The sequence below is a fragment of the Rhamphochromis longiceps genome, linkage group LG18 (assembly GCF_057381845.1).
Source record: "Rhamphochromis longiceps isolate RC_006_pf linkage group LG18, R_longiceps_female_GT1.1, whole genome shotgun sequence".
NCBI lineage: Eukaryota > Metazoa > Chordata > Actinopteri > Cichliformes > Cichlidae > Rhamphochromis > Rhamphochromis longiceps.
Genome location: NC_140574.1, coordinates 28,370,782 through 28,398,486, shown reverse-complemented (window position 1 = coordinate 28,398,486; position 27,705 = coordinate 28,370,782). Strand labels below are relative to the sequence as shown.

General features: G+C 39.5%; 3 protein-coding genes across 8 annotated transcripts; 1 reads left to right on the top strand and 2 right to left on the bottom strand.

Moving 5' to 3' along the window:
- Positions 1–446: 446 nt before the first annotated feature.
- Positions 447–7,064, top strand: LOC146648575 (interleukin-5 receptor subunit alpha-like). 5 transcript variants are annotated; one of them, XM_085389823.1, is made up of 11 exons: positions 447–743; positions 2,380–2,448; positions 2,933–3,006; positions 3,310–3,365; positions 3,473–3,630; positions 3,715–3,884; positions 4,616–4,749; positions 5,320–5,476; positions 5,590–5,695; positions 6,041–6,122; positions 6,236–7,062. In XM_085389823.1, the coding sequence occupies exons 3-11, from the start codon at positions 2,940–2,942 to the stop codon at positions 6,314–6,316; spliced, it is 1,011 nt and encodes a 336-aa protein (XP_085245949.1). In that variant the 5' UTR covers positions 447–743; positions 2,380–2,448; positions 2,933–2,939; the 3' UTR covers positions 6,317–7,062. The 5 variants fall into 5 exon arrangements, with proteins under 5 accessions (XP_085245949.1, XP_085245951.1, XP_085245948.1 ...); XM_085389825.1 differs by lacking the exon at positions 447–743 and adding an exon at positions 1,770–1,963 and having other exon boundaries at positions 3,313–3,365; positions 6,236–7,064; XM_085389822.1 differs by lacking the exon at positions 447–743 and adding an exon at positions 1,770–1,963.
- Positions 7,065–9,384: 2,320 nt separating this feature from the next.
- Positions 9,385–17,043, bottom strand: LOC146648574 (SH2 domain-containing protein 1A-like). Of its 2 annotated transcripts, none has more exons than XM_085390223.1 (5): positions 16,659–17,043; positions 15,687–16,086; positions 11,528–11,588; positions 11,294–11,432; positions 9,385–11,127 (listed from the first exon to the last, which is right to left on the bottom strand). In XM_085390223.1, exons 2-5 carry the CDS (start codon positions 15,836–15,838, stop codon positions 11,078–11,080), a joined length of 402 nt encoding a protein of 133 aa, XP_085246349.1. In that variant the 5' UTR covers positions 15,839–16,086; positions 16,659–17,043; the 3' UTR covers positions 9,385–11,077. The 2 variants fall into 2 exon arrangements, with proteins under 2 accessions (XP_085246349.1, XP_085246350.1); XM_085390224.1 differs by having other exon boundaries at positions 11,294–11,429.
- A 5,581-nt stretch (positions 17,044–22,624) lies between these two features.
- Positions 22,625–25,970, bottom strand: LOC146648573 (uncharacterized protein CXorf38-like). Its single transcript, XM_085390133.1, is given in 6 exon segments — positions 22,625–23,197; positions 23,300–23,500; positions 23,612–23,761; positions 23,964–24,086; positions 25,407–25,538; positions 25,743–25,970. Coding segments are annotated over 6 exon segments (942 nt in total). The 5' UTR covers positions 25,947–25,970; the 3' UTR covers positions 22,625–23,065.
- Positions 25,971–27,705: the final 1,735 nt, after the last annotated feature.

Sequence of the window (27,705 nt, the reverse complement as noted above, 5' to 3'; positions counted from 1 at the left end):
GTCCCCGGCAGAGATGCTGCCACCCCAGCAGACCACACCATAAAAGATGGCTGAGGCCACCACAGAGTCATAGATGAACTCCAAGGTACCTGTAGCTGTCCACAGCCTCAATGTCCATACCTTGGATTTTCAGTGGTTGCAGTGGAGGATGTTTGTGCCTGCGGAAGTCTACCACCAGCTCCTTGGTTTTACTAGTGTTGATCTGGAGGTAGTTCAGCTGGCACCAGTCCACAAAGTGTTGGGTCAGTCCTCTGTACTCCCTGTCGTCCCCATCAGTGATGAGGCCGACTATTGCATAGTCATCAGAGAACTTCTGCAGGAAGCACTGGGTGGAGTTGTGGGAGAAGTCTGCAGTGTAGATGGTGAAGAGGAACGGAGCCAGAACCCGCCCCCGTACTGCAGAGGACACTGTCCGACACACAGCCCTGAGTCCTCACATACTGTGATCGGTCGGTGAGGTAGTCCAAAATCCAGGTAGTGAGGTGATGGTCCAATCCTGAGTTCTCCAGCTTGTCCTTCAGGACCGTGGGAAGAATGGTGTTGAAGACACTACAGAAATCAAAGAACATGATTCTCACAGTGCTTCCAGCGGTCTCCAAGTGAGCAAGGGAACGATGTAGGAGGTGAATGACGGCATCATCCGCTCCAATGCCAGGCTGGTAGGCAAACTGAAGTGGGTCCAATGATGAGCTCACCAGGTGCCGAAGCTGAGCCAGGACCAGTTGCTCCAGGGTCTTCATCAGGTGGGATGTCAGAGCCACCGGCCTGTAGCTTAATTTGAAAACTTTAATGTTAAGCTGATGGGAGCACGAGGTAGAGAGACCACGTGGCTGTGTCCCTTGCCTTGTTCATGCTGATACCTCATCTTGGCTAGGTTTTTTTATTGTCTGCGTTGATAAAGCAACTGGAACTGATTCCTGAATTCTCTCCGAATGGAGATGGCGAACCTGTGCCCAAACAGCCTGAGCCCTTGTTGAAGAATGTCATTATTCTCTCTTGAAAAAACCAAAGTGGTAACAACTCAAATCACCAAACCAAAACAAAAAAAGGAACTGAAATTAAAAGAAATCTTGACTTGACGAATGACCAAAAAGGACAAACTGAAATATTGAGCTCAATGGGACTGTGTTTCTTTGGTTTGTTTTTGTTAAGCCGGCTTATTATTAGTGTTATTGTGGATTTTGTAAAATGTGTCTTATTTTATTTTCACTGTTTCACAAAATAATAACTGTTGTTGCTCATTTCCTGCCTCCAGCCACTGTATTTAGCATTAGGTCTATACTTTTGGGTTGTCCTAGACTACTTAATATGTGTCAGGGATTACATGGACTTTAGCACTTATTTAATATACTGCCTCCATCAAGAACAAACACTGTCTACAGGGAGATGTGTAGTCAGTGACTGCCTGCAGACTGTCCTCACACTTCCCCTGCTCAGGTATAAAACTGGGTGGGAAAACCCTGACATTTATCCAACACACCAGTGAATACTTCAGGTATCAGCTGTTGGGAATAAATAATTTTTCAGTGCCTCAATAATGCTATGCTTTTTATTAATAATAAGTGTTATAAAGTTATATAGACCATATTTCCTTGTGTAGTAGATCGCTGCAGACTCTCGCTTACGCTCGCCTGGGAAAAATGTAGGTAAGAGGGGACCATCTCTAGTGGAAAGTTACTGAGACACTGTTGTTTAGATCAGAATGAGGGAATAATAAAACTCCGTAATAAAACTGTAATAAAACTGTCAGGGGCACACCACCATTTTGAGATCTGCAGCAACGTGCCTTGCAGGACGCATCTCCCTTCTAGAAGTAATGTGAAAGAGAAATAAAGTGTTAAATGGTCTACTGAGCAGTGTTTTGTCTTCCATCGGATGCCTCTGAGGAATCAAAAGAACTCAGTGAAGTGTTGATATTAACACAGGAGAGACTTCTCTGCAGGGTCGGCTGAAGCTGCAGATTGTGAGCTAACTGATTCTAACATATAGAGAAAGAAAAGTGGAGGAAAGACAGAAAAAGCAGAGTGAACCAGGGGGACAACATCTTATACAAAAAGATGTTATATGTAATTCTGTCTCGTTATTACATCTAGTTGTTATTGTTTTTACCTCAAATGTGGTTTAACCCAAATAAACTAAAGTAGATCAACATTATGTGGTTTGTATTAGAAAACTACATGATGTTGATCTACTTTAGTTTGTTGATATAGATCTGCTTTGCTTTGTTGAAGCTGATAATATTTATGCATTGATGTTGACCTGTTTCACTTTGCTTGATCTGCTTTACGAGCAAATGAAGAAAAAAGAAGAAACAGAAAGAAAGTCTTGGTTTCCTGGATCTGAGTACAGTATGTGACGTCATGCTTCTTCTTTCCCCAGAAATGTGTCATTGTCTTCAGGCAGCGAGAGCACAGAGAGCCACAAGACACGGAGGAGGGACAGCAGAAGGTGAGACTTTATTATTATTGCTATTTACACAATTTTTAATATAATATAGCTGGTAGGAAACTTGGGAATTTACCTCAATTCATAAGAGCATGTTACGCCAGCATAGTGAGTCATAGTTGGGTCCACTTGTCTTTTTTTTTTTTGAGGGAGAAGATATAAACAGAGTGAATAAACCAAACCAAGTCTTTCTTTTTTGTATAAATAAGTGTAAAATGGACAAGTGACTAACCTAGTGAAGAATTAAGACTCATCTGAGAAAAGATGTTTCTTTGTGGTTGATTATGTGCCCACTTAGACGCCTTACAAGCACCCACCTTCTACAAGTAAGCATGTAAAAAGGGGAAGTATTAAACACAGGAAATTGCTCATTGTAAAGTGGTACAATGGCGTTCCTGTGTTTACTGTACGGTGGCTGAAGACTTTATGCTCATTAGTGTGTATCTGTGTCTCTGTCTTTCTGTGTGTGTGTGTGTAAAACACTCAGGTCGGCCATGGCTGTGTTTCCGATCCGTCTTGTAATTTGGTCCACTTCGTTGGTTTTGTGGTTCCCTCAAAGTGGTAGGTGGATGATTAATCGCAATGCAAACATGTCCTCAGGGGAAAAAAACGCTTAAGAAGAATGGCTTTTGGCAATGTGAAAATCAAAATATTTTTGCAGGAAATACCAGGAGCTTTATTTCAACAATGATTTTACTTTAACCTTTTTTAATCTGGGTGGTGTCAGACTTTGTTTCCTGCTTCCTTTACACAGTAAGCTAATCAAAACTGGACTCCTCTAAAACCCAGTTTATAGAAAAAAAAATACAAAATTCTGATCAGTTAAGAATTTGTGCTGCAGATTAAACGTGTGTTTTCTTATAGCAGCGACTGAAAGCCATGGTTTGGATCTCTGTCAGGAGTTTTCAGACACGTATGAGGTGAAAATGAGAATAAGCTTTTGTATAAACACTTTTGTTTTCTAATGACCTCACAGACGCAGTGCATGGTATTTAAATAAACTGTAAACTGTAAATTTTTGTATTAGATGGTTAACATACAGAATTCAGCAGAGGAGATTTCACATAAACCGCTTTCAGAAATAAAGGAGACGTTTATCTGCCTCCTCGACTCAACAAATAAGCTCAACTGCTCCTGGTCATTCAACACCTTAGAGAAAGATACTCGGCTCTCTGTGTTTATCAGGTATTATGATTTTTTTAAAGGTTCATTTTAATGTGGAACAATGAACGCTAAACATTGTTTTAACTCTGTACTTCTCTCTTCCAGTGTCTGTAATGAGGAAACAGTAATTAAGTCTCTAAGCCGTACTTTTGCGGAAAGAGTTGGATCGATGTCCTTGACTGTCAGTGGGGAAATATCAGGCGTAGTCTTACATTTTAACATGTCCCTGCACAACTGGATATCTTACACCTACGTGTATGACATGGACACACTAGGTAATACTATACAAACAGTGATGAGTAGTTATATGAACCCAATTCAAAAAAAGTTGGGATCGAAAGTTGTTGAGTAAAATGTATGTAAAAAAGGATGGAATGTTTGGAAAGCTCATAAACCCATATTTTATTTACAGCAGAGCACAGAAAACATCACATTTTTAAACAGATTTACTATTTCAGGAAAAATATTATCTGATTTTGAATTTGTTGCCTGCAACACATCTCAAACTTTGGGATGGGGAAACAAAAGGCTGGAAAAGTAAGGGATAATAAAAAGAAACAGCTGAAAGAACATTTTGTTACTGGCAACAGCTCAGTGACAGGATTGAGCTTCTTAAGAGAGGTAGTGTTTCCCAGAGGTTTAGATGGGCAGAGGTTCACCAATCTGCAAAAAACTTTGTCTACAAAGTTGTGGAACAATTTCAGAATGATGTTCCTCCCAGTGACTTTGAAACACCTCATAATATATGATACATAATATCATCAAAAATTCTGAGAATCGGCCGAAAATCAATATTGGACCCCTGTGGTCCTTGGGCTCTCGGGTCTCTGCAGTGCATTAAAAGCAGGCATTAATTTTAAAATGGACTGAGGAAAAGTGGAAAACTGTTCTGACGTTACACAAATCAAGTTTTTTTAGAACACAAGCTAAGGCTTGAGGTTAGGTTTAGGTTGTGTTGTTGTCAGATACCTTACTGATCATGTGCTTGTATGTGTGTGTGTGACAGAGCATCTTCCTCCACCTGCTAACATCTCTGCATCGTTCAATAATGATAACCTGATTGTAAAATGGGACCTGCCTCGCACCAGAAACGCCGTTAATCCTAACTGTTTTGAAAATGAAGTGGAAATACGTGATCAGGTACAGTACGCTTCACCACAGGCTGTCATTATTCCAGATGCAACATTCTGTTTTTGTTTTTTTTGTACGTGTGGCAGGAATAGTGAACAAGACAAACTTCTTTTTAACCCTGTGAGGTCTAAGGCTCCATATGTATGGCTATTTTTTTTAAACAAAATAATAATAATGCTGCCCCTGCTTTGAAAAATGTTTCTGTCCTCATAAAAACGCAAAAACGGGGGGAAAAAACCAATGATTAGTGCTGTTAAGGGCATGCTAATGCAGCAGGTGTCAACTTAACCCAGACTGTACAGAAAACCTGCAAAGAATAACCACAATCTGATGCCAAAAAAGGAGATAAAGGTGCAGTCCTTGCAAGATAAAAACTGTGTTTTTATTGTAAGAAACTAAGCTTTAAAAATTGTAAAAGCTCAGTTTTCAGTTTCTTTGTAAAACAATTTAAAAAAGAGGGTTATGATAAGTCATACTTAGACCTCAGAGGGTTAATTGAAGTCCAAAGTCAGAGCAATCTTATCAGTCGGCCTTGTTAAAGTGAGATTAACCATTTTTTGATTAATCTCTTTAAAACAGGAAAAAACAACATCTTGGCTACCCAAACACCATACAAATCATACAGTGGCAAGTGTAGATCCTTCACACAGCTATAGCGTGAGAATGAGGACAAGAATATCATCGCATTGCTCAGGATCAGATCACTGGAGTGAATGGAGTCCCACTGTCACACCGTGTAAGTCCTCTATGTCTTCTTGTGCAGTGGTTGAAACAGTGGCTGATGATGCAGTGTTATAATTATCAACATGTCAGTTTAATGAACAGTGCTTTTGTGTTGTGTATCTGTAGCGATGGAACAGTCAGATTCTGTGCTCAAGCCTGTGGTGATAGTCTTCATTTGTCTCGGAGTACCCATGGGCCTGCTGGCTTTGGTGCTGTTTGTGCGCTATCAGAGGTATTGTGACTCCTCCTTTTGCTGGTTTGTTTTGTTTTAAGCTGTTTGTGTCTCTCTGATCCACTTTGTCATGATTTTTAAATGTGAAACTGGTTTTAAATGTGAAAGAACAAAGTTGAAAAGGAGAAGTGAGAGAATGGCATCTTTCTTCACACCACAGCATCCACCCTAAAGTTCTTCAACCTACAGGCAAAAATCCCCCGGTTTGACTTGTTAACTAACCAAATAAGGAGAATGCAAAAGGAGATACAAGATAAAACACTTCCTCCCTTGCATCTGTTTTTTCCCCCCTTTTAAAACTAAAAGCGTGTCAAGGATCGTTTTGTGTATACTTGTGTGTTTTAGGGTGACTAAGGTCCTTTTTCCTCCGATTCCTCGCCCCCCAGCAAAGTACAAATATTTCCTGGAAAAAAGCGATGCATTTAATGTGAGTACATTGTAGACTGTGAATACACAAGCTCACATTTCTAACACTTTTCGAACCACAAAGATGTGTGTATACAAAATTTAAAAGCTTTGTTTCCTGTTTTGTGTTGCCAGTTTTTCTATTCTACCCCATCGGCTAAGCCTGAAGAAGTGATCACTGAGGTTGAAGACACTGGGAAAAACCCTGGGAAGTAATACAGGATGCACAGGTTGAAGAAGAACAACAACAATGAGGACTTTCATTATATCTAAATGTATAGCCTGTCTGGTTTTTCTTATATGATATTTCATTTCAGGAGGCGTATACAGGTGTTAAATACATGCAAAGGTTGTGTTTATGCGTTTCTATGTATAGCCTTGTAATCTAGCCTTTCAGATCTATATATACCTTTTATACCTTTTGATACATATAAAGAGTGCATACCAATGTAACAACAGCACAAAGGTTAACTTTGTGTGTCTTTTTTTAATATGTGAAATAAGGTTGGGGGATGAATATTCATTAGCTGTTTTGAATCTCATTCACACAGCCTCATTCGTCTTAAGCCTTCTTTTTAGACGAGTGGTGAATTTGGAGTAGTTTAGCCTCTTAAGTGCATCCCAAGAAAAGCAAATATGGTATATTTAGAGAACTATTAAAAGTGCAAATTAAAATAAAAAGAAGATGAGGACTAAAGGGTACACAAGAACATGGGTCAGCCATGGGAGTCAAGCCAGCCTTGATAAAATGTGAGGATTTTAAACAAAATGTGAATAAAGCCAAGTTAACCTCAAAGAAGAAGTTTGAATTTCTGAACAGGAGATACCTGTTTTCGTATCAGAGATTTACATGCTTAAAACTACAGTTGTGTATGTGAAGCTGTTATACTTACCTTAGCGCACCGTAACAGTAACAAAACATTCAATTTTCTCCTAAAAGTAAACAAATGTTGAACCGTTGCAGGCTGAGAAACACAACAGCAGTCTATTGTGTGGTTTTTGCACTTTGGTTATTGTAAAGATTGAAAACAAGATATAGACTGTGATCAACCTGATGACGCTTAGAGGTGCTAAGATGGATTTTCACCACACTTTAAGTTTATCTATCAATGTGTGATCATGGGAAATTGTAGCTCTGTAGAGGCAACCACTACAATGATGGAACTTCTGTGTTGGTATTTTTTGTGAATAGATTTTGTCTAGTGATAGCATGCCAGATAGTTTTGGCTAGTATGTGATCAAAACGAAAGCCAAATTCAAACTTGTACACAACATAGTCAGTGTATCGCTGAGTATTTGAGCATTAACACGTACCGTATTTTTTGGACTATAAGGCACACTTAAAATCCTTTAATTTTCTCAAAAATGGACAGTGCACCTTATAATCCAGTGTGTCTTATGTATTGTGTTATGTATTATGTATTGTATGTATTATGACCTCTAGCCAGTTTTATGTGGTACACGGCACTCATTAATCTGTCAAAAAATGTTTTAGTATGACATTGGTAAGCTACAAAGCCACAGATCTTGATGGATTGTTGGATCATTACAGCTACCGTAGTCAGGAGCCTCGCGGGGTATAACAGACCAAACTTCAGTCAGGAGAACAACTGAGATAATCCATCCACAATATGAGGTTTGCATTAATATACTGCAACAACATGGGAATCCGTTCTTTAAGTCTGACGTCACTAGTCGTATCTGGGCTCAAACTCCGCTGCAGGTCCCTAAGTCAAACGATCACTGTGGCATCACTGAGAGTTGAATGATCAGCGTTCTGCTCTACCAAGTGTAACAATTGAGTTTAACATCCAGGCATCCATGAAAACGGAATTTATGACATTTAACGGAGTTAGAAGTTAGCAGGAAGTTAGCTCGCTTCCATCTAAATACAATATAGCATGTCCTGACAGGGATTTTGGAAACAAATTCAAACGTACAGCTTTCTTATCACGTCCAACATAAATGAAGACAGAAAACTACACAGCAGTGACGTTTGTAGGGTAACTGAAGTTTGGCTAGCTGGTATATAATGATGTGCTACGTGACCGCTAGCGACACAGCTATGTGAGCATAATATAAACACACTAACTTTTTTCCACTTGATAAAAGTTACCGTGAGTGTTCTCGGTGGTCGGGACCAAATGTAATCGCATGGCAGGATGCTGTAAACGGACCAAACTTCAGCCAGGAGAACAACTGAGATAATCCATCCACAATACGAGGTTAGTCATTCATATACTGCTGCATGGGCTGGGCTGTAGTTACATCGTAAGGTTTTAAAAACTGAGCTTAAATAAATGATTAGCGGTAATAAAGCCGAGGGAGGTCAACAGTGATCACTGACTGTTTTTAGGAGCTTTTTGAGATTAAATAGAAGAAAATACATAACATTAAACATGTTAACAACACAAAAGCCATATTAAACGCAGACTACTTTAGGCCCGGAAGCAGGATTCGTCATGTCATCACTTAAAGACCGGATAGAGCAGCTGCAAGAGAATTCAACATTATTGAATCAGTGGTACAGACTTGGAGGAAGCACGAAGAATGAGTCAAGTCAGGTTTGACTTATCTGACTGTTTTGTTTCACTTAATGCGTCTTATAATCCGGTGCCCCTTATGGTCCGAAAAATACGCTAAACTATTGCCAGGGGCTAAGGTGAGGCAGCTCTACATTCTGGTGTAGCAGTACAGCGTGGGAAAATGAGTCACTTAGAAATAAGTCACAAAACCTTTCTACTGTGAACTGTGAGCACCAGTAAATGTGTTTTCTTCATGTGCTTTTTTCTGGTCTTTACTGGTCATGGTGGATTTACATCATTGTAAAGTATATAGGAAAATGTTATATTAGCCGCCATGGCTGCTGTCCAATTCATAGACATTATAAAGATTTTATAAAGCTGGAATTAGGAAAACAAAACTGTAACTAAAGAATATCATCAGCTTTTTAATTTAGAAATTTTAAATTCTGGACTCCTTCTAGAAGGAAGTCCTGCTGCTCAGCAGCCATGAACCTATTACAAGTATAAGTATTACACAATGTATTACTGATTACTTTTCCACCATGTAGCATAAATACTGATTGGAGATGTTAATTCTTTACATAACTTTTCTAATCTGTAAAATGACCTTAAATCCACCTTTACATAATTACCAGCTAACAACAGAAAGGCTACAGTTCCACACACCGGCCTAAAGAGATTTCATGGCGATCACCATAGCGATTCTGCTTTAGAAACATGAGCAGGCAGAAATAAAGGCTGCAAGACTGACTGCTTACATCTGCCTTTATTACATGTTGAAGATCAACCTTTCGCTACTGGGCTTTGAATAGTATTAAGCAGCAATTTTTTTAATTAAAAGATATTTTCAACAAGATATAATCAGATAACTAAGAGCAACTCATCGTGTACAGATCTCCTGTCTTAATGTGGGACATTACACGTAAGCTTTACATTTATCGTTGGAAACTGAAATTGGCCGGGCCGCGCTATGAATTCTGGGATATGGTGGGCCACAAAGGACACACCCGACCGATCCTTCAAATTCGGGGAAATGAAGGACGCATTTGAAGTAGTCGACGGATTGGGACAGCCTTCGTCACCTGGCTGTGACGTAATCGGCCATCAAATGCAGCCTCCGAAGGATGCAGCCTACATTTGGGACACAGCTCTTGTGTCCTCTTTCTTTCAGCTTTTGTCATCCCTCAGATTACATTTATTACACATTAACCTTACTTTTCTCCCTTAAAGACACAACAACTGTATCTTTAGCTAGCAAAAACACTGCTTGCTAATCTGTACAGGAACCATTTGAGTGGATGCTAATATTTTTTGAGCTGTTTGGAATTACTTGTCATACTTACATGTTTTTTTTAATTACCTCATTTATGCTTGCCCCTCCTCTGTTACACTTTTTTTACGTGTTTATGTTACTCAGCTTTTGCAGCATGAATGTCTGACAGGAACAAGAAAGTGTGCAGGCTTGTCCACAGCATCAGTGGGGAAAAACCACTGGCAGAACAGCTGTATTAGCTTTAAAGCATCTTGTTTTAAACTGCCCTTAATGAATGAAGGTGTTGGCAAGAGTTGCAGCTGATTCGCGCAGGACGAGAAGCTCTGTTTGTTTTATTATCCATCTTCTACCTGTCCATAAGAAAAGAAATTTGCACATTTCCACCCAGAATTTACTGTTTGTATACATTTCACAGTCACAGAATTCTATACAAAACTCCTATAATTGATCTGAGATAGTTTTTAAATATATTAACATTTAATTAGTAGCATAAGTTTAACAGATTTCATACCATAAAGTCATTTTCAGACCTGCTATCACATGTTGTCAGTTATTGAGATCTGTGAAAATGAAAAAAAATAAATGAACAATTAAAGTCGTTGCGCCAGAAAGTTTGGTGCTCACAATAGATTTCACGGTCTACCTTTCCTGCTCTGCTGCGTTTGCTACGTCGTTACAATGAACGAGCATAAACCGATAAACCAGAAATCAAACAGTTCACTGTACACGACTTTCTCAACGAGACAGAATGCAAACAAACGTCAACAATCTTGATCCAAATACAGCACTTGTCAAAACTTCTACAACATAAAACATTACATTAAGCCTGACACCATTTGGACAGAAATCATTGATGTATGCACCCAAAAAGGCACAAACATCGATGAACGTAGGTCTGATGAAAAAGACACTGCATAAAATTAAAAAAACAAAAACAAAAGAAAACTCAAAAAACCAGCAACAAAAAAGTGCTCCCACTCATGGCGTGTGTTAAAACATTTAAATATCTTTCAGTAGCAGTTTGCGGGCTACTGAAAATATGTCTTAAACCATGACTAAATCAACACAAAAACTGAAAATAAATACACAAAGAAATTGAGAAACAGGGGCAGACAAGATGAGCGAGGCGCTGTGGTTTCTGTCGGTTTGATCGTCTGAGAGATTAAGAGCACGATGGCCTCAGTACACAGAGCTGCTGCTGCTGTTGTTCATTTCCATGTAAAGAAACTCTGTGGTGGAGATCAGTGAGACTGTGTTAGAGGTGACTAAATAGATTATGAGTCAACATAGACATTTTAAATGAGTTTACGGGTGTGCTTTTGCCTCCGTGGGTGAATGGGCCCTGTGTGTGTAAGCAGGGAAAAATATGCGCATGTGTGTATTTGTGTGTCATACCTTCGCCCAAGCTGTTTCGTACTCGTGTTTTGTCCAGGGGATCTGTGAGCGGGGCTATTCCAACTACAGCAGTCCTCCTGTAGCCTTCTATTAGTGCCTCCAGAGTCCTAAATGTTGGTGATCTGGCTGTTGAATCCTGCTAATCAAAGAAACAATCCCACATACACAAAACTATAAATGCCCGCCTTATGTTGTGTTTGTGTGTGTGTGATCTATATCTGTGTGTACCCCCACCTGAAGGCACCAGCCATCGGCAGAGCGTAGGAGCCTGTAGGTGTGAACAAACGGTGCTTTCCTGTAAAAAACAACAACACAAAAAACGACAATTCTTAAGTCCGAATGACTTTCTTTAAAATCTGGTGTATCTGAAAGTGCATATCTGAAAGAGACACAAAATGTGGTTTGGGGTGGAGGATGATTCAGTGATTTCAGATGTGTGTTTCACAACCTGAAACGAGTTGCCAGAGCAAATCTGATTGATGTGTATAGTCATATTTTCCTTTTTTTGTTGCTTATCGTATTATCACCCTGCAAAACAAAGGTTGCAGTCTGAATTATTGTGTCACGGCATGTGGCAAATATATTTTTAATAGAGGGCGTTGTTAAAGGCTTATTGTATTGTGCACTTCTGACACGTAACGCCCTCCACATGTACTCAGCTTTTGTTACATTTCTACATACGCAGTATGGGACACCAGCCACACTGCAGAGAACAGCCCAGTCTGGACTACATTTATGCTGGCTGCCTGTATAAGAGAGCTACCAGCATTACTAAGGACTCAATGTCACGGCCTGTGACCCGGCATTTTGAATTCACTTTTTATTTTTTGATTTGTTATATGATATTGAATATATGCTTAGTTCTGGTGTTGCCATTATTAGTTAGGATTTAGTTGAGTTTTATTCTAGTTTAGGTTCCCATCTATGTCCCCTTCTGTGAGTCTGTTCTTGTCTTCTGTGCTAGTTGTCATGTCTACGTCTCTCAGTGTTTCCTGTTTTATTTTGAAAGTCTTGTTTCTATGTTTACTGTGTTTAATGTACCTTACCCTGTTGTGTCATGATGTTCAATTGTGTCAGCTGTTTTCCCCATATGTTTCCACTTCCCCTAATCACCTCTGTGTGTATTTGGTCTTTGTGTTTTCTTTTAGTCATCGTCGGGTCATCTGTATTCCTTCATCATGTATTCTGCTCAGGTCGTGTTCAGGTTTCATGTTCTTGTACATCATATTTTCTCGCACGTCCCTGTTTAATGCTCGTGTCAGTTATCATCAGTGTTGGTCAAGTTACTTGAAAAAAGTAATCAGTAATTGATTACTTCCCCCAAAAAGTAATCCCGTACTTTACTGATTACTTATTTTCAAAAGTAATTAATTACTTAGTTACTTTTTAAAAACACAATTTACAACCTGAAGAGGTGATAAAGCGATAGATCTTTCAGCCCAATTCTACTTTTTCTACATAATCCATCATACAAAATGTAATCAAATGGAAAAGTCTCTTTTTAAAACTTGTTTTATTAGTTTTAGTCTTTTAACTTTATGCATCAAGCAAAAATGTAATTATATGCAACATTCTCTGACTGGAAGAAATTTGTTTAAATATTTAAACCTATTTTCTGCACATTCCAGCACATAAAATTAAATATTTTTTGTGTTTACACTGACTCTTTCAAATAGATGCAAGTAAAACACAGCAGAAAATAAATAAAGTCAAAGACTAGCGGTCCTTTTGCTCTATTTTCACCTGTAAAGCAGGAGTGGGGTAGGTGGAGGTTTACCCTGGTGTAGGTGTGCCGCGGCGGTCAGTGGAAGAATCCGCGAGTTTCTCTGTGAATTTCCCATTACGTGGTAGCGCACTCAGTGCTTGCTCGGAAGTTTAGGGGGTTTTTTCGCTGTAAAAAGAAGTTTTCTTCCCACGCACAACGGACACTAATGTTTTTGTCACTTTTTATGGAATCAAACTCAAAGTAAGGTCAGTACTTCCACGCTTTAAACGCTGCATGCTCATACTCTCTCCCGCACTCGATATGTCATCCATTGTTGATCTGCACGCAGCTGTTGCCATGAATGTCGCACTTGCTTACGTCACTGTCGTGAGACATTCTCGCAAAAAAATCACGGTTTTAGTAACGCAGTAACGCAGCGTTCCTACGGGAAAGTAACGGTAATCTAATTACCGTTTTTGCAATAGCAATCCCTTACTTTACTCGTTACTTGAAAAAAGTAATCGGATTACAGTAACACGTTACAAGTAACGCGTTACTGTCCATCTCTGGTTATCATAGTTATCACAGATTGGTCATAGTTCAGTTTTTCCAGTTTGGGTTTTACTTTAGTTTTTGCCCTGCTCGCCTCTGATTTGTTTTGTTCTTCGTGTTTAATCAGTCTGGCTCATTTTTTTTTTAAAGACACAGTTCTGTCTCCTTCCCTGTCTGCACTTGGGTCCACTTCATCATCACACCGCTGTGCCCTGCCGTGACACTCAGTGTCTCAGATTTGGCAAAAGATTGCTGTATTTTTGTTTGTTTGTTTGTTTGTTTGTGGGGTTTTTTTGTTTTTTTAAAAGGCTCTAACAAAACTGCAATTTGTATCCCACCCCGAACGCAACAATGTGGATGCTTTTCTGATTTAACAAAGATCGCTTCAGGTTCTGCGTAACTGAGATGACATTGTGAAAATTTTAGTCCAATAAGAACTCAACCACAGCCAAGTATAAGAGTAAAATACTGCTTAAACATTGGTGCAACAGCGATATCGATCTGTGTAAAATATCAGTATATTAATCAGAGGGGCCAATTTTAGCTTGTGGGTAAAGTTTTAAAGCAGGAAGTACTTTTTTATTTATTTATATTATTTTACTTATGTTTTCATACAGGGCTTATAATGTATTTTTAAATGGGGGCAGAAGTTCTTTCACCTAAGTATAACTTAAATACTTCCTGTCATAATTTTCAAGTACTACATAATAGCAGTTATAACTTCACTGGAGATTATGAAATTTTTCATTTCATTACACAGTGGGACTTAAGTCGTGGTTATAATCAAGATAAGATTAAATAAATAAATTGATTTAATAATATTTTTTTATTATCAATAATCCAGGTACTTTTATTTATCCAGGTAATTTTATTTATGCTACATTTAGCATAAAATAAAATAACATAAAATATTAGAAATGTTCTATTTAAATGCAACATTTATCAAATGACGTAGTGTCACAAAATGTCGAGTGTAACAAGCATCGTTTTAACAGTTTTAGAAAAATGGTCAATTATTTCCTACTTACATAGTGGGGCTGCAGGCTGCATCCTAACTATTCTAAATAAGCATTATTTTTGGTGTACTCTATTCTGCGTAGTGTTCTGTTGTTTAGTAGGAAATTACTATTTCTAATTTTTAATATACAGCATGGAAAAATATGAAATTTTAAAAGACTGAAGATGAGGGAGGACACAACCTTTCAGTCTGTGACTCCAAGGACCTCTAGAACAGTTCATTATTCCAGGTCAGTTAAGCTGACTCAGTGGAGCTTTCTAAAAAACAGTTAAAAACTTTTTTGTTTAATCGGGACTCCTGTTGATGTTCTTTTATTGTGTATGTTTTTCTTTTCTTCTGTTTTAACCTAGTTCTCTATTGATATTGATTGTGTTTTCATTGTTGTGCAGCGCTCTGTGACTCTCATGTCTGTGAAAAGCACACTACAAATAAGCTTTACTTACCTTGTTACACTCTCTAAAAGCTTTCCTTACCTTTAAACACATATCACTGAAATGCATAACAACCAGCAGCCCAAAAACCCAGTGTAAGAAACGGGGATTAAGATACTCGATAATAGACCCCACACCCCCTAAAAATACTGAGTCATTACAACAACTGAGAAAACGACAACTGAGCATTTCTCCTTTAATCTAAAATATCAGAACCAGACTCCGAGATTGTAGATTTATATTGCTTCATTTTGTTTTTCACAGAGCATTTGCACATTTCAGTCTAGTTGTGTGAAAATGTGTCCCAGTTGTGGGACTACGGCTTTTCTGTGTGCACGCTTGTCTACACGCACTCCCAGTGTCTGTGTGAGTTTTTTCTGGTTTCTTTTTTTCTTGTAAACCAATCCAACAGTAATCATTAATTATAATAAGTAAAGCATCATTTGTGTAGTTTTTATTTTAAAATACCAAGAAGGTATTTGTTACAGCGTAATTAGTATCTCCTCAGTTGTTACTCCCTTGTATCTGCAGTGTGAAATACAAAGTTAATATCACAGCGCTCTGTATATGTACTCATAAATACATACATAATTAAATCAAAAATATCCTAGTAAACTCATAAGTTTGCACAACTACAAGAAAACTGGCACTTTGGGTCACACTTGTACCGCTCCTCCGGCAGCTCACCTCACACACAGACAGTAGGCCCCCCGCACTGTGCTGCTGTCTCTCAGTAGAAAGCTGCCATCATACCCGAATCTCTCCAGCAGCCGCTCTGTGTCCTGACTTCCAATACTCCCATAGTAAATTGACTGTACCAGCCTCCCCTCAGTCTCCATGTTGGCTCAGTGGCAGAAACCCATCTGAGCCTTTTTTGCCAAAGTGCAGCAGACACCAGCAGCAGAGGAGTGTGTGAAAGGCTATGAGGCAGGAAAAGCCTTTCTGGTTTTCACACTTTTGTGTCATGCAGCTGCACTTCGCACGTTCTTGCACTTTTTTTAACCCGAATCATGCCTTTTATCTGTTGAAAAGCGAAAGTTTGTTTTCTCCTTTGCTGTTCGGCCCCTTTCGAATTGTTGTTCTTGTTCTGCAAGTCACAAAAGAGAGAAACAGAGGAAAATACTAATCAGCCGTGTTCCACCGCTTTAGGAGTATTTCTAATGCTACTGTATATACAAATGAAATGAACTGACACACATGTGTGCATGTGCATGAGCCACAACTGGGACTGAAAGAAAAAACATTTAAGCAGACAGTTTATATATGTCTGAAAATATATAAACCACACACATAACCCACACACGTATGCATACAGAGGTTCAAACTCAAAATCTCAATCACAGGTGTGGTTTGGCACTACCATGTTTATTTGTGGAAAAAAACTTAAAAATGGAGCTGAAGTGAAGAAACGCTTCGAAGAAATGTTCCTATTCACATTAAACAGCAGCATGAAGGAGCATCCTAGCTATACCGATTAGCACAAACAACAGCACAGCAACACAACTGTAATAGATCCAGTAACTCTATTAAGAGTAATGACCTTAACTTTTTCATGAAACGTGGTGTAAATCAGCTGTATATCACCACACGTTTTTTTGGACGTTTATCTTATAATAATCACGCATAGTTAATTATGTCAAAGAACAGAATGGGACTCACCAAGCACTTTAAATGTGTGAACCTGATTAGCTTCATTGGCCCCTTTTTCACTCCAGATTTGAGCATTTTCCTTGTTGGATTTTCCCGTTTTTATATTTAAAAAACTTATCGCCTGTATATACTCCCATGTTAGTTGCTTTTATTGTTTTAACGCTCCCCTTTAACGATAATAATCGAAACATCTATAAAGAAAAAAAAAAGCAGCAGCAAAAGGGATTTGTCGGGTTTACTGCATGTCATAACTATCTCCACCAGGTGTCGCTGGTGTCGCACTAAGGAACAGCAGCCACCATTAAACCGCTGAAGAAGAAGTCAATTTCTTCGTTTATTTCCCCTCGCCTCACTGGGCGTGACTGCTTCTGGACTTCTTCTGGGCAAATAATGATTAACCGTAAAAATTTGACCCGTTGAATCGACTGTGTTGTTCCGCCTCAGACTGAAAAACATAAAGCAGCCACATAAAACTGTGCAACCCGCATTTCAGCTGCAGCATTCAGGTTTGCACCACATCACAGGGAGGAGGACCTTCACGTTTGAAGCCTGTGTGGGAACTGGAGGAGATGGTTTCAGTGGTTGATGTGGACCGGTGTTGTGCCAAAAACTGACTTCCGGTTCTTGGCAAGAAGTGGCTGCCCATATTTGAAGTGTCACAAATAACACGTTGGCATGTAATATGTGAAATATATGTCAAATGTGACCCTCGTGAATGCTATGAAGTCTCCTTGGGCCACAAACAACATTTCTGTCACAAGGTAGAAGCCCCAATCAGTTTTTAGCAAAGTGATTTTTATTTATCTTTTATTTATACAGTCTAAAAGTCTGGTTGACATTTTTTTAAATGTGTTTTTAAGAGTAATCTGGCCAAGAGGGCTTTTCTACTCTACCTGAGCGCGCTATAGAATAGAATAGAATAGAATTCAACTTTATTGTCATTGCACATGCACAGGTACAGGGCAACGAAATGCAGTTTGCATCCATCCAGAAGTGCTTTAGTGATATAGATATATTACAATATATATTAGCAATAATATAGATATGTGAGTATATTACAGAAATGGGTCTATTATGGTCAGTGTTGGGACTAACGCGTTATTAAGTAACGCGTTACAGTAACTACGTTATTATTGTGGTAACGAGCACGGTAACTAGTTATTATGCCAAAATCAGGAACGCATTACTCGTTACTGGGATTTAGATAGGGTCGTTACTCGTTACTTCGTGTGGTGGCTATCGCGGAGCTTCCACAGATTCAGTAACATTAGCAAGTGGTGGAGGCCCGCAGGTGGATGGAGGAAAAGGGACGCAGAAGGAAAAGAGACCCGAGGCGGCCGCCGGTCCAAGTGTGAACTGAACTTCAGGTAAGAAGTTATGACCTGCAGTCTCTCTGGGTCAGATATAAACCAAGTTTAGTTGGAGTTTATTTTCGTTATTCTGACTTTTTCCGTACTGCGTGCTAGCTAGCATGACGGAGTTTCTATACAGCTGGGTGGTGCTATGAAGTTAATGATGTTGAACTTTATTTTGTTCATAAGTTATTAGAGTTGCCAACCGTCCCGTCTGGTATTCAGAGAAAATATTACGCGTTTCTTATTGAGGTGAAAAGAAACAGTTTGTCCCGTAATTCAGCTACAATGAAAAAGGCACAAAGCTGGAGTTATTCTGTGTTTACGCTGCACAGCTGCCTCTTCTTCTTTCATTCTCCCCCCTCCCTCTCCCGTTTCTACTTCAGTCATGAAAACTGATCAATGATCAGCTGATCGGCTCTCTTGTTTGTTTATCGCTCACTTTGCGCCGAAAGAGGAAACCAGCGGATGTCGCGCTAGACAACAGCAGCACGTTTAAGCTTGATCAGCTGTTGTTAGAATTTATTTAATATTAATTTCTAGTATCAGCTGATGTTTGCTGGAGCCACAGCTGCAAAAAAGCTGCTGGTCATGATATCGGTTTGGTTATCTGGTGAGAGGGAAACATGAAGATGAAACCAGGAGATGTCCTTACTGGATCATCAGAGCTGAGCAGGTGATGGAGAAACAGGTTTACCCTTTAGGTGACATGAATGAGTTGAAGGGAAGTTATGAACTGTTTCTGAGAGACAAATAACCCCAGGATCCTTTTTTAGGTAGCTGACAGCTGGTAACTGTGCAGGTGCGGATCTCAAAGTGTTGCCAGGGGGGCAGGTAGGGCATTAACAGGGAGAGGTGGACACAAGGAAATACTTTTCTTTCTTATTCTCATTTAAAATGTCTAGCTTTTAAAAAATAATTATCTGAATCTTACAACAAACGATTGATAGATTGATGCATATATACCATCAAAACAGTGAACATCACTGTCACAACAGCGTTTGTTTTCATTCAAAGGCTTTAAGATTTTTCCTATAATGGTGGGCCGGTCTCTAGTCAAAATGCCCGGGCCAATTTTCTGTCCCAGTTCAGCCCTGTATGCAGCTCATCTGCAGTCTGGTGTTGCCTACATCTTCCTATTCAGAAGGCAGAATTTCTGAGTTCTGAGTACAATCGAAAGCACCACGACTGCAGTTTTTGTGTTGGATGTAAAAGGCGCACATGACTCTGTGACGTAGGCTAGAATCATGGCAGCAGTCAATGACGGTCCAGGTGTGGGATTTCTCTCGTGGAAATATGCACATTATCTTTTCCTTTCTATTGGTAGGTGGCACAGTGCACTTGTGGCAAGTAAGCAAGCTAGAAGACTGGCAAAGTTATGGAAGCAACACATTAACAAGAGAATTCTGAGTAAAACCAAAGTTACTTTCCCTAGTAACTAGTTACTTTGAAAGTAACGAGTAACTTGAAGTAACTGAGTTACTTTTGAGAGAAGTAACTAGTAATGTAACTAAGTTACTATTTTAAAGTAACTTACCCAACACTGATTATGGTATGTTATAATGTACACGGTATGAAGTTTGTTGTGAATATTCTATAACTATAAGTATGTACAGGCTGTAGTGAGTACAAGCTATGTACAGGATATAAATATGAAAAACTATACAGAATATGAAATAAATAACTTTACAGAAATCTGAGATATACAGTTAAACAGATGGGAACTATGCAAGTTGTAAACAGTTGTAGGGTTAAAAATTATCGAATGTACAGAATGATTATTTACACAGAGCTATACAGTAGTGCAGTTAAGATAAGTGAGGGTGTAGATAGTTTCTACAGAGGCTATATAAAGTGCTATACAACTTGCCTTCTATGTAAGTGTTTTCTATCTAACATTCATACTCCTATGGATGCATCACATAACAACTTGGGCTTCGATGTCTTGCCCAATGAAATTTGGCATGTAGACTGGAATCGAACCACCAACTTTCCAATTAGTAGATGTTCTACTTCCTGAGCTACAGCCACCTCTACATTATGATTTCTAAAAACATCATAATGCTGAAAAAAAGCTTAATAATTTTGAGCTGTCATCATCACCTGATTCAAACAGCAGATAAGCATCACCAGTCCTCTCACCGCAGCCTGTAGCACACATCAAAGAACAGCAAGCATACGGAGTGATTGTTGGATACATCATATTAAAGATGCTAATGTTTTTGTTTTTCATTTAAACTGTAATTACAGCAAACAGTACAGTGGTTAGAACTGCTGGCTCATGGCAAAAAGGTTCTGGGTTTGAATCCAGCTGGGGCCTTTTGTGTGCAGTTTGCATGTTCTCCCCATCTCTGCGTTGGTTCTTTCAGCCCTGTGATAGATCCAGTGTGCACCCCACCATTTACCTAATGACAGAAAATAAATGGATGGATTTGTCTTTTATTTATATAGCACCAATTCACAACAGTTTCCTTAAGATGCTTTACTGGTCAAAAAAATGAATTTCCTGGGGGGTTTTTTTTTTTGGGGGGGGGGGGGGGGGGGGGGGATTGTCTCATTGTTGCCCCTCTGGTGCACCTGTTGTTAATTTCATTAACCTCGAAGCAGCTGAAACTGATTAACAACCCTCTGAAGCAGCAGTAAAGCAAGATGTTCTTGGACCTTATTGGAGGTGGGCATGTCACTAGCATGTGCATGATGTGCATGCACATGCTAGTGACAAAGAACCACCTGTATATTTTCATCTCATTTTAATTCACTTTTGCATACATTTGTTTCAGCCGCTGAATTCACTCAGCTCATGTTGGTGAAATATTTTCCTGCAGTTTGCACTCCTCACTTTCTATGGGTCACCAGAAGAGCACATGCATTATATATATACTGAATATATTTTCTTCACTGCTTGTTACAAGTAAAAATGACATCGGGTCCAGTGGGATAATGACTCAATATTTTTTTCCAATCTCCTCTTTATGTGTGCTCCCAAAGTCCCCACAGTCCCCGTCTGTCCCAGAAGATATGTGAATCGTCTCAAAATAATCCACTGTCAGTGGCATCCTAAAAAAAATCATCTCATTGTTATCTTCCTGTCAGACTCTTCCCATCAATGACTGTCTTTGTCAAAACTCCTACAGATATCTTCCTAAATCCCATCAGGGGTAATTATATGTAAATCCATCTCTCATTTCACTTTGTGGTGCTGTGTGAGCTGTGCATGGCACATGTTTATCATTTAGAAAATATTTTTCAGTATTTTATTACTTTACACATATTATGGCATTTAACATGTTCATGGGGTTTAAAACAGAGAAAAAAGAGAAACCTGCCATCGCCTGACGTGAATAGTTTAAAATAATGCCTGGTAAAAAATCCACTACCTAGGACCACCGGATGAGTATTTGGACTCTTGCTGAATCAGCAACATGTCAGATGGTACAGACCTCACTTTCACCTTTTCCTGTTTAGATTACCCATGTACTGGACGGCTACAGCGTGCATATCTGCACTCTCTGGAGGGTTTGTGAGTGATAGAGAGATTTTTAAGGCTGTCATACCTCTCCTGTCCCCAGCATGGCTGTCATGATTAACAAGCATTTCCCAGTAGAAGAAGAAGAAACTTCACTAGCCAGCCTCTCAACCTGAAAGAGCCAGGTGCCAGTGGAGACGTTATTTAGGAGGTTCCAAGAAAACAACCCCCTCGCTCTCAAGCAGCCCGGATTAGTTGTTTACAACTGCTTTTACCTCCTGTGCTACGAGTGGTCTCCTGGCCACAAAGTAGAAACAGGAAAACTGTATGTGGTTTCTAACCACAGTCTTATTTTCATTCGCTACTCATATCTCAGGCCCAGACTCAGAGCCTCACTCACATTAAAGCATAAATATAAACACATTAGAAAAAAGTAGTTTTTACTTCGCATGCATGTGTCAACACACAGGGCGCACAGCTGACAGCAGAGCCATCATAAAGCACACGCTTATGAAACAAATAGAATAAAAGATTAAAAGAGCAGGTGGTGGCTGTCGGCTGCTCTGTGCTGGCGTCGTCCTGAGCGCACTGATACCCGAGTTTGAGATAAACCTGGATCCATAAATATCACTTTTGATTAAGTACAGTTTGAATTTGGCAAATTACAAACCAAGTCTCTCTCTAAAGTCTTTACCATCCATTTTTTAAGTCAATTTGCAGATTTGGGGTGGAATTTCTTTTTTCTTCTGATGTTTTGTCTGCCATCTAGTGGGGGCCTTAAAAATAAAGTTCTGTCTGGGTACTCCGTCTTCCTCCCTTCCTTCCTTTCTTTAATTGTTTTTCCAGTTTACTGGTGAGAGAGAATATCAACCAAAAATCCAGAAAAACACAAGTTATAAAATACAAAGATTTGTATCCTGTCGCAAGTGGCAGCATATATCTAATCAAGCACTCTGACTGCACTTTAATACTATTTTATGTACGTATATACACATTCCAGAGAGAAAAGACTAGCAGCTAGCAGCTCTACCCCTCAGCCTCCTGGTAGATGCAAACTATGTTATTAATTTAATAATTAAAATCCTACGTCTACACGTTTGTCTACACCAACCTCCTGCCCAGCTGGGTCATGACAATACTGCATCAGCCTTTCACGGTTGAGGGTTAAAAACTATTGTTTTATTTAGATTTTACTTCTGTACATCTTTTAAAGTTATGGCTTAAAATAGAAAAAGAGCTCAAATGACCTAAGACACCAAATAAACTAATGTTCCCTTGCCCAGCTGCCAGCTGTTTTTAGCTTAGACAGGAAGAGAACACTTATTCGTCATGTGAACTACAGCTTTCCATTTCTGTATTTCCGTTTTGACAATGACTCATAAGGTGCCCATTTTTTATTACAATCAACTGAAAGTTAAGACTGAAAAATGTGCAAAAAAACGGAAAGACTTCAAAAGACTTTTTTCAAATATTATAATATACAATTTTTAAAAAATAAAGCCCCACTGTGCTTAGATATAAAGCCCTCATCCTTCAGATTAAGTTCTGAAGTTAAGCTATTTTAAGTATATACACGGACACAGAACACAAAGTGCTCCTCATTCACTTCCTCCTCTTCCTTTTTCTTTGGCCATTAGAGAGTTGATGGTTTGCAGCTCTGCAGAGAACCTCTCATTAAGATCTTTGTTGGTTTGCAGGAACCCTCCCAGACTCTTCAGCCGCTCTGTGTCCTAAAGAAGCAGTCAGCAGAAGTCATGAAACATACTCCTTTTATGCATTATGTGTAAAATGCATAAACAGAAATGAAGGAAGGCCTTCGTTCCTTTTCCCACCTGTGTCTGGCTATCAGTATCCTCATCAGCAGCATGCAGCAGCTCCTGCAGCATCTCTTCTAGCAACTCAGCTTCCCATTGGCCGACGTCAGCACCAGACTCCTTATGGCTGACAAAATCAGCCTCTAATCCATCGCCCAAGCCACCAGAATCCATTTGATCCAAACCAGACACATATATTGACAAATTGAGGGTCAGCATCTAGGAAGAAAAAAATACACAGAAACTGTTACAGAACACAAACACACGCAGACAATAGTTCGCTTCTATTGCAGGGCATTTCCAGCGGTGGCGCTACACAAACACGCTTACCTCGTCTATTTTGTTTCCAACTGTTGCCATCTCAGGTACGTGTCTGAACTGATTCACAAAGTGGTTCAGAGCGGTCCAGTAGTGTTGCATCCAATCATCTGTCACACGGTACTCAGAAGAATGCATCAGCTCGTTCCTGCATCGGATCACCTGGAAGTAAATGAACACGTTACAGAGTACCGGTTAAAACAATCATCACACCCTTTCAAATCAATCTGACCAGCGATAGCAGGAATACAACTCTGGAAAATTATAAGACAACAACTGAATGAAATTGGAAAAAAGTATAAAGTTTTTACATGACTAACAGAAAACGTGAAAAGTGCCCGTTTGAACAAAAATCAGTGAGTACCTCTCTGACCAGTTTTGGATCCACGAATGAGAAATACGTGCAGTAGTTGATCAGGTTAAGCAGAGCAGGGGCGTCGCATTTATCCGCACCCTTCACCTTCGCCTGACCTCGTGGCATGAAGGCCTGCAGACAGAGAGAGAGAGAAAGGGGCTGCCATTAGCTCCATGCACTCTGCATCTTTCTACAAAATGCAATGTTTACATTTTTTTTTTACTTTTAAAGTCAATTGTTGTTATTACATAGTACTTCAAGATATAACAAGAATAATGTTGTTAAGCAGCTCCAATCCAACGAATGGTTTGCAAAGACATTGAAACTCACCATCTTCTCTTTGCTCTGGTGGCTCCTGACTGCAGACTTTGACAGTGATGTGTAATCTCTGACGAGCTGCAAGTTCAGTTACAAAAATGCCTTTTTGACTGTAAATTTCAAGTTCCTATGAACAGCTGCCCAATGCAAAAATCCATGTCAGAACTTTTACCTCCTAATGTGGTCATAAACTAACAAGAAAACATCAGGCAGGACATGTTCATCACAGACAAAAGAGCCTGTGTGACGCTCGGAAAGAGTTCCTGATGCCTTCAGTGATCACCGGCTACATGTATAATTACTATGGTGAACTGTCTGCAGTACAGCGGCAAACTTTGGCTATGTGTCAGAAAATAAAACCATTTATCAAACAACTTCAAATCCTTTGTCTAAGCTGGAGCAAAAGTGCATTTTACTACAAAAGCAAATCAATAAAGCTGATTTCCTGTACATTCAAAGGGGTGAAATAGAGAAAACAGCACACAATACATTTATCAAACTTCTTAAATTAAATCTGAAAGCCTGCACTTCAGCAACATTAGAACTGTGTCATTGTTAAACACTTTATGAGTCTGTATGTTTTTGCCCTGCGCTGGCACAGTTATTATAACTTTGTATTTTCTAATTAGTTTTCGGGGGGGGGGGTTTTTCATTTCGAAGTTTTGCTTTGAAGTCACTTTCATTTCAGTTACTTTCCGTTTCGCTTTTTATTGTTTGAAAATGCTTAGAGTTTTAGTTGTCATTAGTTTCAGTTTCTAGTCCTTTTAATTATTTAATAAGCTGACTAAGTCTTGTTAACATCAGGAATCTCACAAACACATCCAGCAAAGCCTCATCAGGGAAGTTGTGATAAGATTTTTTTAAGCCAAACTAACCAAAAAATAAAGCTTCCTCTATATTTTTTATTTTTATCTTAGTTAGCAGGTCAAAGTTCCACCAAGACTCAATTTTATTTTACTTACTTTTTTTTAAGTCACGCTTTTCACACAGTTTTAGTTTTTTGTTTACTTTTAAGTTTTACTGTTAGATACCAGAAACATGCACCTCACAGATTCTGCTGCTCTTTCTAAGTTGGGGCAGCAGCTCATATTACAGCTGCGTCTCATAACGCTGGCTTTGTTATGTGCTTCCTACCTTTGCCACCTCCCAGTGGTCTGTCCTCCAGTATGGAGGGAAACAGTTGTCTCAGTTGACTGTAACATCAGGCTGCCTGTGGTGTCTCAGGATCGCCTTCTGCCACTCTGAACACACCTTGCATCCCGACAGCTACACAAACATAAACATACTTGCTGTTTAAAACCTATGTGAGTTAGTGCGACAACAACAACAACAACAATAATAAAAATAAGCTGAAGATCTACTGAGAGCACACGGCCTATAATAAAGGTGGCAATAAGCTCGTTGTGGTTGATCACCTGCCACAGGTAAGGGCATTTAAGTGGCACCAGCTCATTAAATGACGAAGCACACCTTATTCCCTCTAGGTTTACATGAATCCCTGCACGGGCTCCGGAGCACAGCGCTTTGATTAAGCAGATCTCCGTGGAAAGCCCTCATGTGTCGGTCGGTAAACGGGAGGAGGCCATCCTTCAGTATGAGCAGACAGCGTCCCGCTTTCAGCCAGTTTGTGTACTCTCTGTCGTTCAGACGAGCCGCCAGCTCCGCGCGGACCATCTTCAACTTTCTTCCTGTACACGACACAGAAGCAGCGCGAGTTCGCCTTCGTCATTAGCGCCGCCCACTTTGTGCAAACAAGCCACTGGCCGCAAGATGGCGCCATTTACTTTGCTACTGCTAACCTAGCGGCTTTCAAGAAATATGGCTCTATTCAAAGGTCCTAAAGTGCTGTGTTTTAGGAATAGGTGTTGTGATTTATCCGTGTGTCTGTCACACAGAGTTCAAATGCCTGCAGAGAACTACTGGGAGGGACTTGAGGGCATGCTGGGGTGTGGACTGCTTTCTGGCAGACATTTGTTTGTCCAGAGTTATAGTGTGAGGGTTTAAAAGAGCCAAAGCTACTCCTGCGCAACAATTAGTGGAATGAGCTGTCACATTTTATCTAAAAGGAGCTCATTTGTGCATTTCTTTCTCCCCCTTAAAGGTTCCCATTGATCCTGTTGGGTTGGTAGCTTTTACTGATACAGATGCAAAGATTAAAGGCTGACTCATGAGCACTGCAGCTGATGCTTCATGACAGAGTCGAGATTATTACTGATGATAGCCCATAGAAACATGCAACACGCACAGCAGCATTACAGGAGCGAAAAATAGGTTGAGCTGACGAGTAAGAAGCTGTAGTTTGATCAAATCATGGGGACAGCTATTTAAAAATGCATTCTAAATGTAAAAAGATGATAAATATTTGACGTTACAGGGCCAATTTATCCTCATTACAAATAAATAATGAATGCATCATAGGAGCAAACATATTTTGCCAGGTATTTGGATGAACAAGATGGGATTTCTACTGCCACCTTAATGTCCTTTGATGTTAGTGCCTTGAAGCACCAACTGCAGCAGTATGAGAAGCTGAGGAAGAACAGTCCTCGTTTACAGTGCGATCAAGTCAGCATTAGCAGGTCGAACGGGTGATGCTGAAGTAAGTTTTGATCACTCTCTATTCCAGTGTGTTTCGCACTTTGTGTTGCTTTGTTTTCACAACCGGATTTATTTTCTTTATCACTTGCTTTATGGTCAGGTTTAAGCACCAAGGCTTAGTTAAGTTTACACACCAAAAACAAAAGATCGTGACTGGGTTAAAACGTACACATTAAAAATACAGTTTTTAACACTGCACCACTAGATGTCAGTAGATTGTTGATTGCAGGTGACTGAATTGTTTTCTTACTAGTACAATTGCAAGTAGGCCTACATAATCCTAGCTACGTAGATGCTGTAGGACATGGCGGGTCCACAAACTGGAGCCCATACCTGAGCCCCGTGCATTTTCTTCTGTTTTCTTTTCTGTATTTTTAATGTCCAAGTGTCCATATGTGACGAGTTGGTGGAGAGAGTCTCATCGATGACATAATATGGTACAGCAATGGAAACTTTGTGCATATCTGAGGGATGCTTGAAGCTTTGACACAGTATTTAAAACCTTATGAGTGAGAATAGATTGACACTAAGATACTTTTATTTATTTCTTTGCAGTTACACTAAATCAAGTTGCTTTCACAAATTTTAGTCTTTAATCGCTGAGACTTAAAAGCAAACTGTAAAGGCAACATTGACTACCAAACAGATTAAACAACTGGGTTAACAAGTCTGTGCCTATATTTACCTATTTACCCATAATGAATGCGTGGTGAATGTTTGCTCTCCTGTAAGCTTTGCTTTGGTCTCCTTTGCAGAGAGGAATAGCTGGCTCTGAAGCTGCTGCATGACCTGCTTTGTTCACTAGCGAGTTTCCAACTGTGTGGGGGCTTTTTCA

Excerpts from the sequence above, each read along its gene's own strand:
- LOC146648574 (XM_085390223.1), bottom strand. The coding sequence starts at position 15,838 with ATGGAGACTGAGGGGAGGCTGGTACAGTCAATTTACTATGGGAGTATT. Across the intron at positions 11,433-11,527 it reads CCGATGGCTGGTGCCTTCAG|CAGGATTCAACAGCCAGATC; the intron begins GTGGGGGTACAC and ends TTCTTTGATTAG. Across the intron at positions 11,128-11,293 it reads ACGAAACAGCTTGGGCGAAG|AGTTTCTTTACATGGAAATG; the intron begins GTATGACACACA and ends TCTCCACCACAG.
- LOC146648575 (XM_085389826.1), top strand. The coding sequence starts at position 2,940 with ATGGCTGTGTTTCCGATCCGTCTTGTAATTTGGTCCACTTCGTTGGTT. Across the intron at positions 5,477-5,589 it reads GAGTCCCACTGTCACACCGT|CGATGGAACAGTCAGATTCT; the intron begins GTAAGTCCTCTA and ends GTGTATCTGTAG. Across the intron at positions 6,123-6,235 it reads AAAAAAGCGATGCATTTAAT|TTTTTCTATTCTACCCCATC; the intron begins GTGAGTACATTG and ends TTGTGTTGCCAG.